Genomic DNA, 16,824 nt, shown 5'->3' on the forward strand with positions numbered 1-16,824 from the left:
TAGGTTCCTGGTTTCTCCCTATGATCAAGGCTTACTGGAAGTTCAGAAAGTTGGTTTGAAACTGAACAAGATTGTCAGTCAAGGAGGTGCCTACATACAGAGGGCTGGGCCAAGTGAATCACAACAGTGTAAGGGTGACTTGGTGTCTAGGGTACACGCAGGTGTATGGTGTCTACCCACTATTTTCACTGGGTGGACACCGTCCACTCTGCCTAGAAGTTGGGCCCCACTGAAAAATAGGCTGAATTTGTCCCGGTGTAATTTGCAAACACCGGGACACATTCAGCAGCGCCTGCACGTTGTTGTCTGCTTTCGATCTGCACCAATGTGCAGGTGGGAAGTGGGCTTTCTTAGCCAAGACTCCTGCTGGGCCCATTACAAAGGCCAAATTTGAGGGGTCATCAGGCCTCCTTTTGTTCGAGTCTCTTGGCTGGCAGCAGTCAGGAGCCTCTCACCTAGCAAATGCAGCAGAGAGGAAACCAAGGTTAGCACTTCACACATACTTAAGAGGCAGCTTTTCACTTTGTTCGGTCCCTGGTTATGAGTTATGCATGCACTGTAAGAATGTCATATGTGTTGGTCTTTCCCAGTATTTACACAAAATAAATAGCATTTATATTTTGCTTACTACCCCTGAGGAGGCTTTGTAATAATTTAAATATCACTTTTTTTCTTGAAAAGCACTATGGCTAGAAGAGGCTTACGCTATCAAAAGGCAACATTGTTTTATGAGTAGCTTACAAAAGTGTGAATCTTCTGCCTATATTTGGAGGGTTTCCCTGTATACTCAAAATGTGCGCCAATGTACTCATGATAGACATGTTCAACATGTGTGAGGGCTTAAGATCTGATGTCACTTCGTATGATACCACAGCCATTTTGCCAGATCTGAACATCTCAAAACCCATTCCATGCACAGACTATCTAATGAGAGAAATAGGGAAGGAACCTTCTTTTCCATCTGAGAGGGAGTGATCCTCTCACATGGAAGACTGACACCCAAGAGAGTTATGGGTGGTTCCAAATATAGGACACGGGAAAGGGTCCTATGGGGGAAAGAGTTGTTTGTGGGGTAAGGCAGATGACTTCTTGTTTCCAGGGCGTTTAAATATCTAAATAAACCAAGAACCTTAATCGAAAAGAGACGAGAAGGTAATGTGCTTTTGGTTACTATTGGCAAAGGGGTGCCATTAATTGATCTCCTATGTCGAGTGCGTCCATCGTAAGTGTTTGAGTTTCAACTAGATTTACTGTATATAAATGTGCCATGGGTGCTACTCTGGAGTCTGATCTTCCCTTACATTTGAGTGCATTCTGTACATGAGTACAGTGAATCCTCGCATTAAATTTGTAGATGCACTGAACACAGAAAGCAACTCTTTGCACTGTGGCAGGCTTTTCTTTAATGTTTAGGTCACAACTCGAAAGCCAAACTGTTGGATTTGCCAAAGCTTTTTTCAAAGCTTTGTATCTTGGGCTACGTGCGAAGTGGTGTAGATGTGAAGCTGTTTCCATGCACGATTGTAAGTCTGCTTCTTTTGTAACGCATAGCGCCTAAAAGTATTGCTCCAGAGGTCTTGTATGAGGTCCCCTATCAGTCTTTTTTTCCTGTTGATTGGAAAGTAAGATGTGTACCTGTCTCGATAGGGCCACAATGGAATGGGCTATTACATTTTTTTCCTGAGTTCATTTGAAGATGTTCCAGTCGTTCGGAATTTCAAAATACACAATGGGCCAAGTAGGAAAAGCAGCAGAGTGTGGCACGCAGTACTTTAAAAATCCCGTTGTAGCAAGGCAGTGTCCACAGAGGTCTGAGATGTACTGTGGTCATTTGTCAAGTAAACCACTGTATGAGCCCAAAGGTTTTCTTGGGAGCCCACGACTGATACTGGAGAATGCTTGAGTGCCTGAACAGTAAGGCCACCTAGCCATAATGGCTTCTCTTGTCTCTTTCTATCACCACCCTAGGATTCCTGTCCTTTTGTCACTCTTGCTGCTTAATTTTTATCCCTGATTTCTCCATCTCTCATTGTTTCCTATCTTTCTCTTATTCCTTTTTATGCGTTTCTCCCTCAAAATACGGGTCAAAGTTTAGTGATGAAATGATGTCCCTGTCCCTCAAAATGAGCGCAGGTGACCACCACCTGCAACCACAGGCACAAGTTAAGCTCTGATTGAAATGGTACCAATGGGGTGCGCTAACATGCGCTGTGCTTTCAGGGCAGTTAATAGTTCTATCATCCTGACAAACTGATGCAAACCTATCCAAGAAATTCTATGGCAGCTCCAGGAACAGTTAGGACACTTACTCTCTCAGAATCCCCCCCCCCCCCCCCCCCCCCCCCCAAAAAAAAAGAGTAGGACAGAATTCTGGTTGTAAGGTTTTGTTTTGGCTAAAGTAGTGAATGATCACGATGGAATTTTCATTAAGAGCAGAGAAGTACAGCAAAGTCAAAAGGTGTTTTAGATTATTTGACAAAAACTGATCCAACAGCTCTAAGTAAACCGGGTTAAATGTTAAATGTTTATGTATTGTGCTTATTCAAGTGGTAGATCTGTTTCTAAGCATTCCCAGCTTCGGTAAATGAAAGATCTGAGACCAAGGGAAATTGAGCTAATTGCCAGGGGTCACAAGTAGTCCAGCAGGGAAAGTGAACTTAAACCTGAGGCAGCCAGCTTCCAGATGCACAGCATTGCTTCCAAATGACCAGTCTCCCTTAAACCTGGAGACCATCTAAGATGAACTGGCAAATTGGCAGACAAGAAGGACCTGGCAGGTCGCGCCTACTATTCACAAAGTTTGTTTTTGTGTTCCCGTTTTGTTTTCGTTTGTGTTGTCCTGCAGCGGAACTTCTGGCTGCTGAACACAGGCTGCTCCGTGAGTGTTTATAGGTTGTGTCCTCGACGCAGCACTGTTCTGACTCGTACACATCTTGTGATCTTTGTAACTAACATCCTGTCATGGCTGATGGGGCTGCGGTCGCCGCTACATTATTGGACTCGTCCATCTCTCTGCATGTGCTTCTGATTTCCTCTGGGGGTGCCGTGCCAGCTCCTGGACACTAGTGAGAATCTGTGAAGTAGCAGGGGGGAGATGTGCAAGGGACTCGAGGGGATGGGATGGGTAGGGTAAATGTAAACGTAAATTGATACTTGTATAGCGCACTACTCACCCGTAACGGTCTCAAGGCGCTTGTACGAATACCACTGTGGAACCCATCCTGGCTTTCCCTGTGAGGCGTCCACTCCTGGGCACCCCCAAGGTGAAGCCAGGCATCCTTAGCATTGTGGGGGCCGTTGTGGAGATTAAGCAAGCTATTGCCCAGAGTTGCAGAGTGGGACTCCATGATTGGAATAGGCACCGAGGCGAGAATTATCAGGTCCGTGGAATTTTGAGCCCAAAACCCGCTGAGGCGGGGAATTGAACCCTGGTCCTGGGCTAGACCTCTGCATCAGGGGCTGCCGCTCTAATCATTGAACCACAGGGTGAGATGAGCTGCCACCATTGAGGAAGATGCGCTGCCATACGGGGCTAAGAAATCTGTTCACAGCGCCCCCGCTGTCTCAACAGACACTGTTCTATCTGTCTAACTTATATCCTTCCGTCTCATCTCTCTACCTTCTATTCTTACATCTATCTTCTATCTCTTCCCCCACCCCCCCCCACCTCGGGTCAAAATAACATTTAGATCGGTCTGTCCAATAAAAGAGTACAGCGTAGTTACCAAAATCTCATGTTTGGAGAAGTTGCCTCCTTGGAACAATCCACTATTAATAGAGAATGGAAAGGAAGGGATCGTCACGTCGTGAGCAACATAGCTTGTATCATACCCAATGCCTTTTTTTTTCTTAGTAGCAAAGCAATTCTGTTGAAATAAAACACATGTGGCACTCTGGCGGCATGACTGCAGTGTTGGTTCAGGTGAGTGTGTGGAACGTGGTGCATTGGTACTGTTGAATAAAAGCACATTGGCTGGGAACATCGCTTTAACGTGTCATTCTTTTTACTGTTTCCCGAGAGCGGTTCTGCACTTCCACGGAAGTGTTCTGGCTCGTACCCTGCGCAGTCGCGAGACTTTCTTTGCACCTGTCTAATGCACAGCTGTCTAGACTGTTGGAGGTGTGGGTGAATATTTTTACAAAGACTCCGCTATCTGAGGTACCCAAAACAATAGTCCGGGGTGGCTCTAGGCTCATGGCGGCCCTGGGCAGGGAGCGTAGGTAGGGGGCCCCGGTAGAGGTGGGCGGGGTGGAGCCCCCCGGACGGGGGGGTGGGTGGGGGGGGGGTCAGGGTGTTTGGAAGTGGAACAGAGGCCACCAAATCTCTGCCAGGGGCCGCCACGCAAATATGTATCCATCCTCAGAGGATTATTATATTAAGGATATATATTGGCGTGGCGGCCCCTGGGGTTTGGGGGCCCTTAGCTTGTGCACAGTTTGCACATGCCTAAGGCTGCCCCTGCAATAGTTCACAAACAGCCCTGTCACGGTCACTAATGCGGCAAACATTACGGGGTGCTTAGGCAGGGTCGCGCTGCCAGCAAGACGACCCTGGTAGTATAGTCTGTCTTAGGCATTTATTTAGTTATTTTATTTATGTTATGCGTTTTTATATGGCGCAGACTTTACCTGAAGGTGTCAGAGCGCTTCAAAATAGGAACAGTAATGATACATACAAATTACACAAGAAAACGTTAAGTTACATGAGGCAAAAGTGACAATTGTGAGCAAACAAAATACAAGAGGTAGCAAACGGTACATTACAGGAGGACAAAGTGGCATGTGTGCAAGTTACAAAAGCGTACAGAGTACGAGTAGAGGTAAATGGCAGACACTCGAGCACGAGAACACACTGGGAAGGCACTTTCAAAGTCAAAGGACAATAGAATTTTCTATAATGGAATTTCTTTCCTTCAGATAATAGAGAGGGCGTGAATTAACAGTGAAGTGGACATGTCCCTGCTCTCTACAAATCAGAGTCGAAAAGTGAACTGCCACATTACCCGGGTGTGCGCCTCTGTGCATTGTGCCCTCTCCCAGAGCGCGAAGGTTCTGGCCCTGAATGCCCCCTTTGTGCACGTGCTGTCCGTCGGCCCCTCCCCCGTTCACTTCTAGTTTATAACTAGTACGTCGCTGGGCCTGCGTGCGCGCGCAGAGCGGAGGCACACCTGGGCTGTGTTTAATGGCCCTCTGTGGGCCCCGCCAGCAGCTGAGCGAGACTTGTAAAAACCCGAAACCGAAGAGGGAATAAACAAAGGCGGCCTGGCGGCTGCAGGAGGTCCCGAAAGGTCGACAATAACATTGGAATTGGCTATTGCACGCTTCGACATCGACATTTTTAGCACCGCGGTGTACGATGCAGAGGCTTCTGGCTGTGAGCTGAGCTATGGCGTCACGTCCCCACCGCCCCAGCAGGAGCTCTATTCATGGCGTATGTCCCTGCCCCTCCAGGGATCTCCCAGTTTCCCTCACGCACCGTGTCATCTGAACCTCAGCACGTCCTTTGCGGGTCTTTACTGAAGGTGTAAATCCAAATCAGATGCCTTTTGTTTAGGAACCTCTCCTGTCCCTCGAGGAAAAAACCCAGCTACGTCTTTGAGGTAAAATCTTTCATTGGAAATCTCTGCACTGCTCTGTGTTTTGCTTCTCCCTCTGCGGGGTTGTGTGCAGTGCATAGAAAGCAAGTATTGCTCCCTTGGGTTTGTGTGAAACTTTACATTACAGACGTATTTCCCCAGGCGACAGGAAGTCTCCCAAAGCACTTGCCATGTAATGTCTGGTCTCCATCTGGGTAAGACTTGTCAGTCACGGTGACCTTTTGACCCACTCAGCACCCATCACATATTTTGGCGTTTTTAGCTCTCTGGTTCTCCACATCAAATTGCAGCTCTCCAGGCTTATGCTGGGAGGCTAGCCTCCCTCCATCTGTAGTGCCCAGCACCATTCAGATTGAATGTTGTGCTTAGTAAGTATCTTAAGTTGATAGATCAGGCCTCTGCTGAGAAGCAGGAAACGGGGCAGTGGTGACCACTGCTTTTTTTATTTCATCCATAGAACGCCTGATCATGGTGAGCGGGAAAGGACACAACCACAACTGCAGGATTGAAGCATACAGGTTGCAGAAAGATGGTCTGATGAAAATATTGTTCTGATGACTTGCAGTGCAGAATATTATACTAAACAGTCACTCTAGGACAAGGTTCACCCATATCACAATGCATATTGCAGATGAAGTCTGTTATGCCGTTCCATTTTAACAATCATAATATTGAGGTAGTGGATAGGTTCTGCTACCTCGGTGTTACCTTTAACAACAAGGGGACATGGTCCCAGGAGATCTCAAATGTTAATGGTAGAATGGCCAAAAGCTCATCTGGTATTTTTTGATTCGCTGCAAAGCTAGGAAGCCGCCGTATACCTGATATGGTAGACATTTACAGGCATAGATGTGCGTCTATTGCTCTGTACGGCTCTGGCATTTGGGGCTATAGTCAGCATAGGACACTGCAAAATACCGAGAATGGGTTCCTTAGAAGATTGCTTTGTCTACCTCCCTCGGCACCTACTGTACTGTGCCATAGCGAAGTCTGTTTAAACTATCTGACTGATCTTATGGGATTAAGACCCCTCATGGTATGGAGGTCAATATGGGCTAAAGAAGAGACTACTTTTTCTAGGAAGATTATCACCGATTGTTTGAAGTTGGACAAAGTCCTTAAGATTCCCTGGCTAAGCTATGTCTCTTATACTTATGGCAAGGTATTTAATTTTGACATCTTTAAGGATCCCTATTGTGCCGTTACTGTATCGAAAAAGGAACTTAAAGATGTTTTCATCCAAACTAAGTCTGATATGCGTAGGGTAAAGTGTACTACCATGTCTACCTATGTATTTTATCACACCACTAAACCTGAAGTAAAGGGCATGCCTATGTACCTAAAATTCATAACCAAGCAGTCCCATCAGTTTGTTCTGACACGTCTCAGACTTGGTATAGTACATAATTTAGTTGCCTTCCCTGAGATGAAACTTCCTAGCCATTCCCCCTGTCCTTGTGATGGTCAGACTAGGCAAAGTACTCGGCACTTCATGCTTATTTGTCCACTCTATATGCATCTTCGCCGTCTATCTCAGACCTATGTTTTTAAGATTATCAGTGTATACTATTACCCAAGCCATGGAATTATTATTTGCACTTGACTCTGCAGACACCTGTTTTTTTACTGCTACTTTTTTACTCAAAGCCATTTCTCATAGGAAAAGTCTGGTGTTTTAAATCTTCCGAAATAATCATTTCTGAGCTATTGTTTTATTATAATGTTTGTATTGTGTTTTATTGTACGCTTTTGTGATTGTTTTTAATAGTCGAATAAAGCTTGAAAATTGAATTGACCTATTTACTCAGAGGCAAACATTTTAGGGTGCTTTGTTCATTTTCAACATTTAAATGCTGCCATTGCGTTTTCTTTCTCTAAGTGTTAATTGTGAAGCTCCGAGATCATAACTCATACTTTGATTGCCTTGAAGGCTTATTATAGACATTGGAGTTCTGTATTTAGACAGCCAGTCTCACATTTTGCTTTTTTAAATTAAGAATAAAAATAACAAACCCACCTTGGTTACCCTGTTTGAAATGTTGCTTTTTGAAGGCCAAAACGGGCACAATGAAGAATTCTATAATATTGCAAGGCTAAAAACCTAGGCTTCTGTGATCCATGGGTCAAAGTTTTAATTGTTTAAAGGTAAACGTAAGGACCTGAGTGAAATCCTTATAATTGAAGTGCCAATGCCACTGATCACTTCATAAGCAAAATATACAAATGAGGGACTGAATGCTGAACAATGCAAACATTCACCCCCCAGTCACAAAGATCTGGATTTAATCCATCGTTCTTTTGTTTACCACGCAACCCTAGTTATGACCCAGTGTTGTATCTTGCCTACACATGCCTGCAGGCGCTTTGTTTACGTTCCTTTGGTCCCAGCATTCCATGAGTGTTTCCTATGGAATGCTGTGGGCCAGAACAGTTGGTCTTACAGTCACGACCTGTGTGGCTGCATTTTGCTGTGTCACAACTAATACACCAGATTTACCTACAACTGCCTGGACCAGCTTTCTTACACTCAGCCACATGCAAATCAGTCTTGACCCTGTTCCTCATGGGAACAATTCAGCACGAACTGCCAAGTCAGGTCCCTGGACCGGAAACAAGCATCCTGGGACTGGTTTCGGGGCTTACAGCCTTTTGCTTTCTCATGGCTTGGTGCAACTCCTTGGTATCATTCCCCCACAGGCACTTTTAGATTAAAAGGTTAAGGTGTTTTGCTGCAGATTGTGTTATTATGAAGAAGCTGTGTGTTTGAGAAGTGCTATTTGGAAGAACCAGCCTTGAGGAAAAGTTGTCCTAGTATTTTTTAGCTCGAGCCTAGGCAGCACTTGTGCTGTCTTTTCGAGACCTGTGGTATATACTTCATGGGCTTGCAGCCTGCCCATTACTTTTCATTTGTTTCTTTCAGTGTCCTTTAAAAATCCATGCTTTCAAGTGGTTAATCTTTAATATTTGTCCATCCCTTTCGGTTGTTCACTCTTACGGAGCAGTGCCCTAGTACTTGTAGCGTTCTAATTGTCCCATTTTTGCAGCTGTAAAAGGGACTACTTTTTCCTTTGTCTAAAAGCACTGCACACGAATGTTCAATGTTTTCGGTTGCTGAGCTCTGATATCAGGCAGCTGTCTGTTTCCCAGTTTCATGTAGTTAGGGGGAGGGAGAGAAGACTGAGATGTTAGGGGTCCATTTTCAACTTCTAAAATGAAAACATTCCGAAGTGGATTGGTTTCCAAAGCTTTTGTATTTACACAATAGTAGTGACATTTAAAATTAAGTGCAGGCTGCCTCGCTGTATCAGCAAGAGTAGTAGAAGACACAGAAAAGGGACAAGTGCTTGCAACCAAGTCCAAAACGAACAACCTGTGGCCTTTTTGTAGTTTTGTTCATAGGTTCTGAGGTACAAGAAAAGGCACTTACTTGCCCCGGCAAACTTTCTACAGAGCAGGGTTAGGATACCGAGACCCATGCAGCCACCCTTTGCAGGTAAAAAGCTTCTCCCCAAGTGAAGTTCTGCCTGGCAATTCGAATTTATATTTCAATGGGCGTAACTGTTTATGTGCATCTCATCACCTGTGCTCATCTGAAGTACTTTGCATTTCACTTTTAATTATTAATGAGATTTATTTTGAGTAAACCTTCTTTCAAAATAAAGTGGAAATATAGCTCTTTTAACCCCTTCGATGCTGATGATGAGCTCAGCTCGTCATCAGCCACGGGGGGCGTGTGCGGATGACGAGCTGAGCTCGTCATCTTACGCGGCTTTTAGAAAAAAGCCGCGTAGGGGAAAAATAACCGCCGCAGCGATGCGGTTAACATGTTGGCCTAGTTACTTTTAGGAACGGCGAGTGTTGAGGACGCTGCACTCTGGAAGTCTTTCTTTTTCTCTCCTTCGCAGCAGTGGATGGGAGGAGTCTCTTTAAGGAAGCCTGACTATTGGTTTTACTATAGTGCCTTGTGGTGATTGGTAATTTCTTGCGGCACAGTCTCTTGCTTGAAGAAGGGAGGAAGCGGACAGTCATGCATGGTGCCGAGCTAGTAGGTATTGACTCTGCCGCAAGAACACCGATAGATAAGCTACATCTTCCTTAAGCACGGATGCACATGGGAACTCATTCAGTAAAAGATGTAATTTAATATCATTTGTAGCTTTCACTGCTACCTGTGCGCTGTGCTAAGAAGGTAATAAGCAAATGAAATGTGAAGTTGGCATCTTAAAATTGTGCTGAATTTTGTTTTTCAAGAGGAACAAGTGTGTATTTTGTGGCTTTTCTTTTGTGAAGTTGAGGTACAATAGAAATTCCAAGCCGAAGATCAAAGTGATCATATCCCACCCCTGTCCATTGCCCTCTGCTTTATTTTGTGTTGCTGCTGCTTGGGATCCATGTTGTTTGATATACTGTAAATGCAGAGACGCCATTGTAAACCTAAGTAAATGTTAGGGTAGTGTTAATTGGGGTTAAAGCTATATGAGACACATTGCATGCAGGGCACTGCCCAGTGAAGGGTAGTATATGCAAGTTCGTGTACACATTTCTGTATAAAACCATGATGGTTTCACAGACTTCCAAACACATAATCTTCCAATGAGAATACATGTTTTAAGGACCTCACTTAAGCTTTTCCAGTGACTTGGGTTTAGTAACATGCATTTTGGAAGACCCAACAGTATATACACAGAAGAGGACGCCATCCGCCTGATGAACTCCATCCACTCAGGATCCCCCACAGACCCATGCCCTCACCACATCTTCAACAAAGCAGACTCAATCATAGCACCGCACCTCCGAGATGTCATCAACTGCTCCCTCAACTCCGCCACCTTCCCGGAAAGCTGGAAACACGCTGAACTCAGCGCCCTTCTGAAAAAACCCACAGCGGACACCACCGAACTCAAAAATTACCGCCCCATCTCGCTCTTTCCATTCCCGGCCAAAGTCATCGAGAAAGCTGTCAACAACCAGCTCGCCGCCTTCCTCGAAGCCAACAAATCCCTCGACTCCTCACAGTCCGGCTTCCGAGCAAAACACAGCACTGAGACCGCCCTCATCGCAGCAACAGACGACATTCGAACTCTACTAGACAATGGAGACACAGTCGCCCTCATCCTCCTCGACCTCTCCGCAGCATTTGACACAGTCTGCCATAGCACCCTTCTACAGCGCCTCAGAAACATCGGAATCCAAGGAAAAGCACTAGAATGGATCACCTCGTTCCTCACCGGAAGAACCCAGAAAGTCCGCCTCCCACCATTCAAGTCAGAGGCCACTGAAGTCATCTGCGGCGTACCACAAGGATCTTCACTCAGCCCCACCCTTTTCAACGTATACATGAGCCCCCTCGCGGCCATCGCCCGCCAACACAACCTCAACATCATCTCCTACGCGGATGACACTCAACTGATCCTATCACTCACCAATGACCCTAGCACCGCCAAAACTAACCTACACGAAGGAATGAAAGAAGTAGCCGAATGGATGAAACGCAGCCGTCTGAAACTGAATTCTGATAAAACAGAAGTCCTCATCCTAGGTACCTCCCCCTCCGCATGGGACGATTCTTGGTGGCCAGAAGCCCTTGGAACAGCACCCATCCCGACAGACCACGCACGGAACCTGGGCGTCATTCTGGATTCCTCACTTTCAATGAACAGACAAGTCAACGCCGTCTCCTCATCCTGCTTCAACATTCTTCGCATGCTCAAAAAAACATTTCGTTGGATCCCCACCGAAACTAGGAAAACGGTCACCCACGCTCTGGTCACGAGCCGACTGGACTATGGAAACACCCTCTACGCCGGGACTACCGCTAAACTCCAGAAAAAACTCCAACGAATCCAAAACGCCTCAGCCAGGCTCATATTAGACATCCCGCGTAAAGAACACATCTCTGGTCACCTGAAAAACCTCCACTGGCTTCCCGTCAATAAGAGGATCACTTTCCGACTCCTAACCCACGCACACAAAGCACTCTACGAAATCGGACCAGAATGCCTCAACACACGACTGTCCTTCTACACCCCCTCCCGCCAGCTTCGATCTTCCAACCAAGCCCATGCCACTGTACCTCGCATCAACAAGACCACCATGGGAGGTAGATCCTTCTCCTACCTGGCAGCTAAAACCTGGAACTCACTTCCCACTTACCTTCGCCTTACCCAGAACCACCTAGCTTTCAGAAAGCAACTTAAAACGTGGTTATTTGACAAGTAATCCCCCACCCCTCCTTAAGCGCCTTGAGACCCTCTGGGTATGTAGTGCGCTATATAAATCCTTTGACTTGACTTGACCTGCTGGCCTTGTTCTCTTTGTGCCGACTGACTGCGGCAGTAGAACCACAAGACTTTGCTGCCTCCCTATGGCAAGCGTGATATCTGCTTTTCGGCACCAGCTGATTGGTTCAGTGGAATAGGACCATTACACATTCCCTCTGATTAGAAGTTGTTAGCTGCTCTAGGATGCGAAGTACTCCCAGGAAGCGTGAATCAAATGTTGAGAGCGCGTTGCATAGATGCCAAGTTTTCAGCATGTGTATCAGTGACACTTCTGTTTTCCCTGTGTCTGAACAACATTTACTTCCATCATGTGTGGCACTTTATCAAGAGCAACAAGCAAGAAAATGTATATGGGACATCACAGAAAATCTTTCACACATTGCAGTACTCAGAATAGATGACCAAGTCCTCCTTGACATAGGGCAGTTTTGTATATGTGTGTGTTTATTTTTAAATGCGTTATTGTGGTCCTTCAAAATGCAGGCAGGCTCTCCCACTCACCATGAACTTGGAGTCATTGATATTCCCAACATTCTCATTTCCGAACTCCACCTAAAACCCACTTTTTCTGAATACTTTCCTTGCTTTCAAGGACAAAATAGTAGGGCATCCACCCTGCAAATTGTATACATTTGCAATGAGCTTGCTGTGAACCACCAAGTCCCTGCGTAAATAAGCGTTATACAAACGTCTTCCCATAAGCATATATGTAAATATTATACAAGTATGAAAATGTAAATTCAGATTGCTGCCTATGACTGAAAAAAGTATTTAATTTTAAAAATTACAAACATCTGGGAATATGACTACATTATTTTTTAAAACACTTTTTTATTTTATTACTTTTGTTAACAGCACGATAGAAAGCACAGCAGTGCACCCTACAAGGGTGATAAAAGAAATAGCATACTTGGTACAATCTACAGTCCCGAAGGTCACGAATCTGGGTGTACATACAAGTATCAGGCACAGGATATGCCTATATTATTGCTCCGATTTATACTTTACCGCAAAGAACTCGGTCAGAACTACTGAAAAATAGGACTAACCCCTCTGATTATAGAAAATGCCTGTGTGCAACACATAGATTCTAACTCAAACTTGCTGCAACTTTTTCAGGGAGCTTATGTTGGAAAATATTTGGGTCCATTTTTGCAACTTCTTCTCGGGGTAAATACACAACACACATTCACAATATCACACTTTTACTTTTTTCTGCTGATGCTGAACAATATTGGCAAAAAACAATGGGCAGATTAGTAGTCTGCATTCACATCGTCTATGCCAATGCTTGTTTTTCAGGTCGATATAACAAAAAGTAAACCTAGCATTGAGTGTAAAAATGGAAGACTATTTGTAAGGGGAGGGTATGATTATGCTGACCAAGGAACCTATATTTGCTGTTTTTTCAATCTGTCCTAGCAAATTTATGTGAATATACTGCATGTCCTGGTTTTCAAAGATGTAAGTTTTAAGCCAGAAAGGTGACGTGTGTTTGTGTGAAGCTGTGAGCAGCACTCATCAAGTAGTTGCATTTAATTTTCTAAATATTACACACATTCATTTATTCGTATTTTAGTGTCCAGTGGTTGTGTTTTCTGTGTTGTGCATTGCTGTCATTTATCATTCTCCACCCCATTGTTATGGCAAAATTGCTTTCCCAATTCTTGGCCCTGGTCTTTGGGTTTCATAATCTGTTCACCCTAGTTACAGTAGACCTATTTAGGTTTCTCATAAAGGTGATAATAACAATGGTGCAGTGTGTTGGGATGGGTGAGGGTCCTTAAAATGTACTTCCTGCTTAAATTAGGTATACATTGCTTTTTAATGTTTGGTGAAATGTTTGCCTTGAACTGTTCATCGTGAGTTCATGAAGGTATTCTTCATTACAACATAGATCTGTTCAGTAGCAATCCACGCCTGGCTTTAGCCAAAGAATCCATTCACACTGTGTGGCATTAGCAGTTGGAGAGTCTGCATGTTTGGTGGAGTGCCTGTGGGTTGGTGTTTGAGTTTTTTAACGTGTATCCATGCTAGTCTCATACATTCCTCAGTTTTCCTTGTAAATGCAAGCACACACTTACACCTTATCTTGCCATCTCCCCACAGTGTCGGTGTCCTGATTGGGGCTCCAAAAGCCAACACCAGCCAACCCCATGTGGTGGAGGGTGGTGCGGTGTACTACTGCCCATGGAGTCGAAGCAGCAACAGCTGTACGCCCATCCCGTTCGACGCTGCAGGTAAGCAAATGTGCCCCCTCGTTCTGGGTGTTCTGGTTGAGGTGAAGGGAACAGCAGGCGGTGGGATGTGTACATTGCTTAAGTTGTAAAAATCACTAAATAATCAATTACTACAAGGGCCAAAAGGTTTTCCTTGGAGCCAACCGCCTGTGGCGTCATATGCTGCTGTTACCGTATATCAGGGCTGCTTAGTGTTGATTCCTCCTCATACCTCTTCATCAAACAACTTACATTTCTTGCCTCAATCTTCCTCTTGCAGGCATCTTTCAACCCTGCTTTTCCTATTTGGTGTGAATTTCCTTCCTCTTCTTTCTTTAATTTTCCCTTTTCTTCCTTTCTCTACCCTTCGCTCTGTAAGTCTGAATATTAAGTCCAGATTCCCAAATAGGATTGCCCACCACATAGCATCATATGCACAAATCCAGCACTGGAAGTTTGGAGCAGCCTTCCACAAGTCACATGCTTGGGTATTGATTGCTGATGTTCTGAGTATGCTCTATGCCCATGCTCCATTGGGACAGGAGAGGGTGCCGAAAGATGCCAGCAGCCAGCTCTTAATGCACAGAGGGACTAGCTTGGAGCAGCCACTGATGAAGTCCTGTCTACCTTATTTGGTGCCTTCAAGACTCGTCCCAGAGGAAAGAAGTTACCTGTTAAGGACCTGGGGCACGTTGTGAATTATTTGTATGTATAATAATTAAATTAAATGAGTAGGCGAGAATGGAAGGAGAGGTTTTGAAGTGACGTGGAGGGCCAGGCAGCAAACTGCTGCCAGTCTTACCACTTTATAAATAAAACACTTCCACACAACTTTTTAATATTTTGTTTATATTTACCCATCCATTTCCAATCAGTAAAATAAAATGAAATAGTGACTGTATCATGGCATGGGTCATGACACGTCCATGCCTACAAATTGAGGCTGTGCCGTCATGCCTGCCCTCTCCTTTTGTTCCTTCTGTACATCTATGGCATTTTTTGGCAATGCTGTACAGCATGAGCAAAGGGCATTGGAAAGGCCAATACAGCTCTAAGTTCGTTGACTTTATTTTCCAAAATATTTAGGTCGAAGCAATCAGTGGTATGGTTATATAAAGGCATCTTGAGACATTCAGAAAGGTTCCCCGGGAATGCGTTCTCCCCGTTGCTTACCATTGGCTTTGTGGTTTGTAACTCACATTTGCTGGCTTTCTATTTGCTTGTTTGATTTGTTTTAGAGTGTCCATTGTGAGTCTCCCTCACAAGGAGTAAAGCCTTTACACAGAACCTCTCCCTGTATTATACAACAGGTGCTCTTTCGGTAAACGGGCCTGTAAACCTTCTTAACTTGTTACTTTTGCTGTGCATTCAAAGACTGAGGTCAGATGTCGGGCTCTGTCTTCGTGGGGGCTTGGTGTTTACTTTCTTTTTCTCTAACTTCAAAGTGAGAGGAATTGCGTGCCAATTTTGCTGGATGCTGGGGGTAGGAAAGGGTATTTTTTCTAACATAAAACATTTAAATGAAAAGCAAGTATTCAAAAATGTATCTGAATTAGTAAAGGAAGAATGAAGCGCAGGTTTTTTTTATTACTTCTGAAGTGTGTTGGAAACAAATACTTTAATATGTTCAAAACAATTCTATATACTAGGTGATGCCATTTCCACACATTATCATTTGTGTGCTCTTTAGTCTTATTAGTAAAAATGTATTGTTACCAAATGCAAGTGATGAAAATAGGGTACCCTTTTATATTCAAATGAACATCATGATTGAAACAGTCCTGGTAGTCCATTCTCCCACAAGACACGCATTATGCGATGGGCTTAGGTCGAGAATGTGTTCTATCTGAACAAAGACAAACCAGGTATATTACAAAAAACCCTTTTAATGAGGTCTTCGTGACAGTAGCATTAATACAAATAAAGGAGTGAGCGGTATTAAAGCAATATAGGAGCGTGGTAAACAAGGCCTTGTCCCAATGTTGAAATGCTGTTAGAATTCGACCTAGGAAACGTTCTTGGAATTTGTAGAGGATAGTATAAGAGGAAGGCCCTAGGTATGTGTCCTAAGATTGAGGCAAAAGCAGATAAGAAAATACTATGCTAAATACAGTCTCATTAAATGTAGTACATAGCTAGAGTTAGGATATTACTCAAAGAGATTGAAATAAACATGATGGTGAAGCGGACTTAGTAAAAGTGTATGTCTGTGCAAATGTAATGTTCATTGCAATGGAGAATGTGTTGTCTAATGGTGTGGTTACTTAGCAGTATTAGCATTACTCTGAGTCCTTTTCTCACTGTGATGAATTGCATAGTGAGGCCCCTGTGCCTCCATTCACAAACCCTTCCCAACATATATATCTGCTCACCCCTCTCCTTACTGCCTGTTCCATAGCAAGCCCAAACACCACACAGTTGGACTGGTTGAAAAGGCTCGGATGAGGGTTTGATTGATCACGGCAAGAGAAGGATTCACAGTAATGCTATTATAGGTAAGTAATACCAGCATTACCCCCTCGTCCCTCTTGCTGTGATGAATCACATAGTGAGATGTACCCAAGCCACAAAACTGACCAGGACAACTGCACAGAATGTGCAAACACAAGTTTAATTCCTAGGCAAATATCTGGTTACAATACAAGAGCCAAAACTTTGGTACCCAACAAGTCTGGAACCTCCCAACCCTGTACCACCCGATAATGAGTCACAAAAGTAGAGTGCACT

General features: G+C 44.4%; 1 protein-coding gene across 2 annotated transcripts in view; it reads left to right on the forward strand.

Annotated features, from left to right (window-relative positions):
• ITGA5 (integrin subunit alpha 5) overlaps positions 1-16,824 on the forward strand; it is a 377,970-nt gene that overhangs the window by 118,104 nt on the left and 243,042 nt on the right. For both annotated transcript variants that reach the window (XM_086964803.1, XM_086964795.1), the window contains exon 2: positions 13,988-14,118. In XM_086964803.1, coding sequence (XP_086820929.1) covers positions 13,988-14,118 — 131 coding nt within the window. The remainder of the gene's footprint in view (positions 1-13,987; positions 14,119-16,824) is intronic.

The sequence above is a fragment of the Lissotriton vulgaris genome, chromosome 1_1 (assembly GCF_964263255.1).
Source record: "Lissotriton vulgaris chromosome 1_1, aLisVul1.2, whole genome shotgun sequence".
Taxonomy (NCBI): Eukaryota; Metazoa; Chordata; class Amphibia; order Caudata; family Salamandridae; genus Lissotriton; species Lissotriton vulgaris.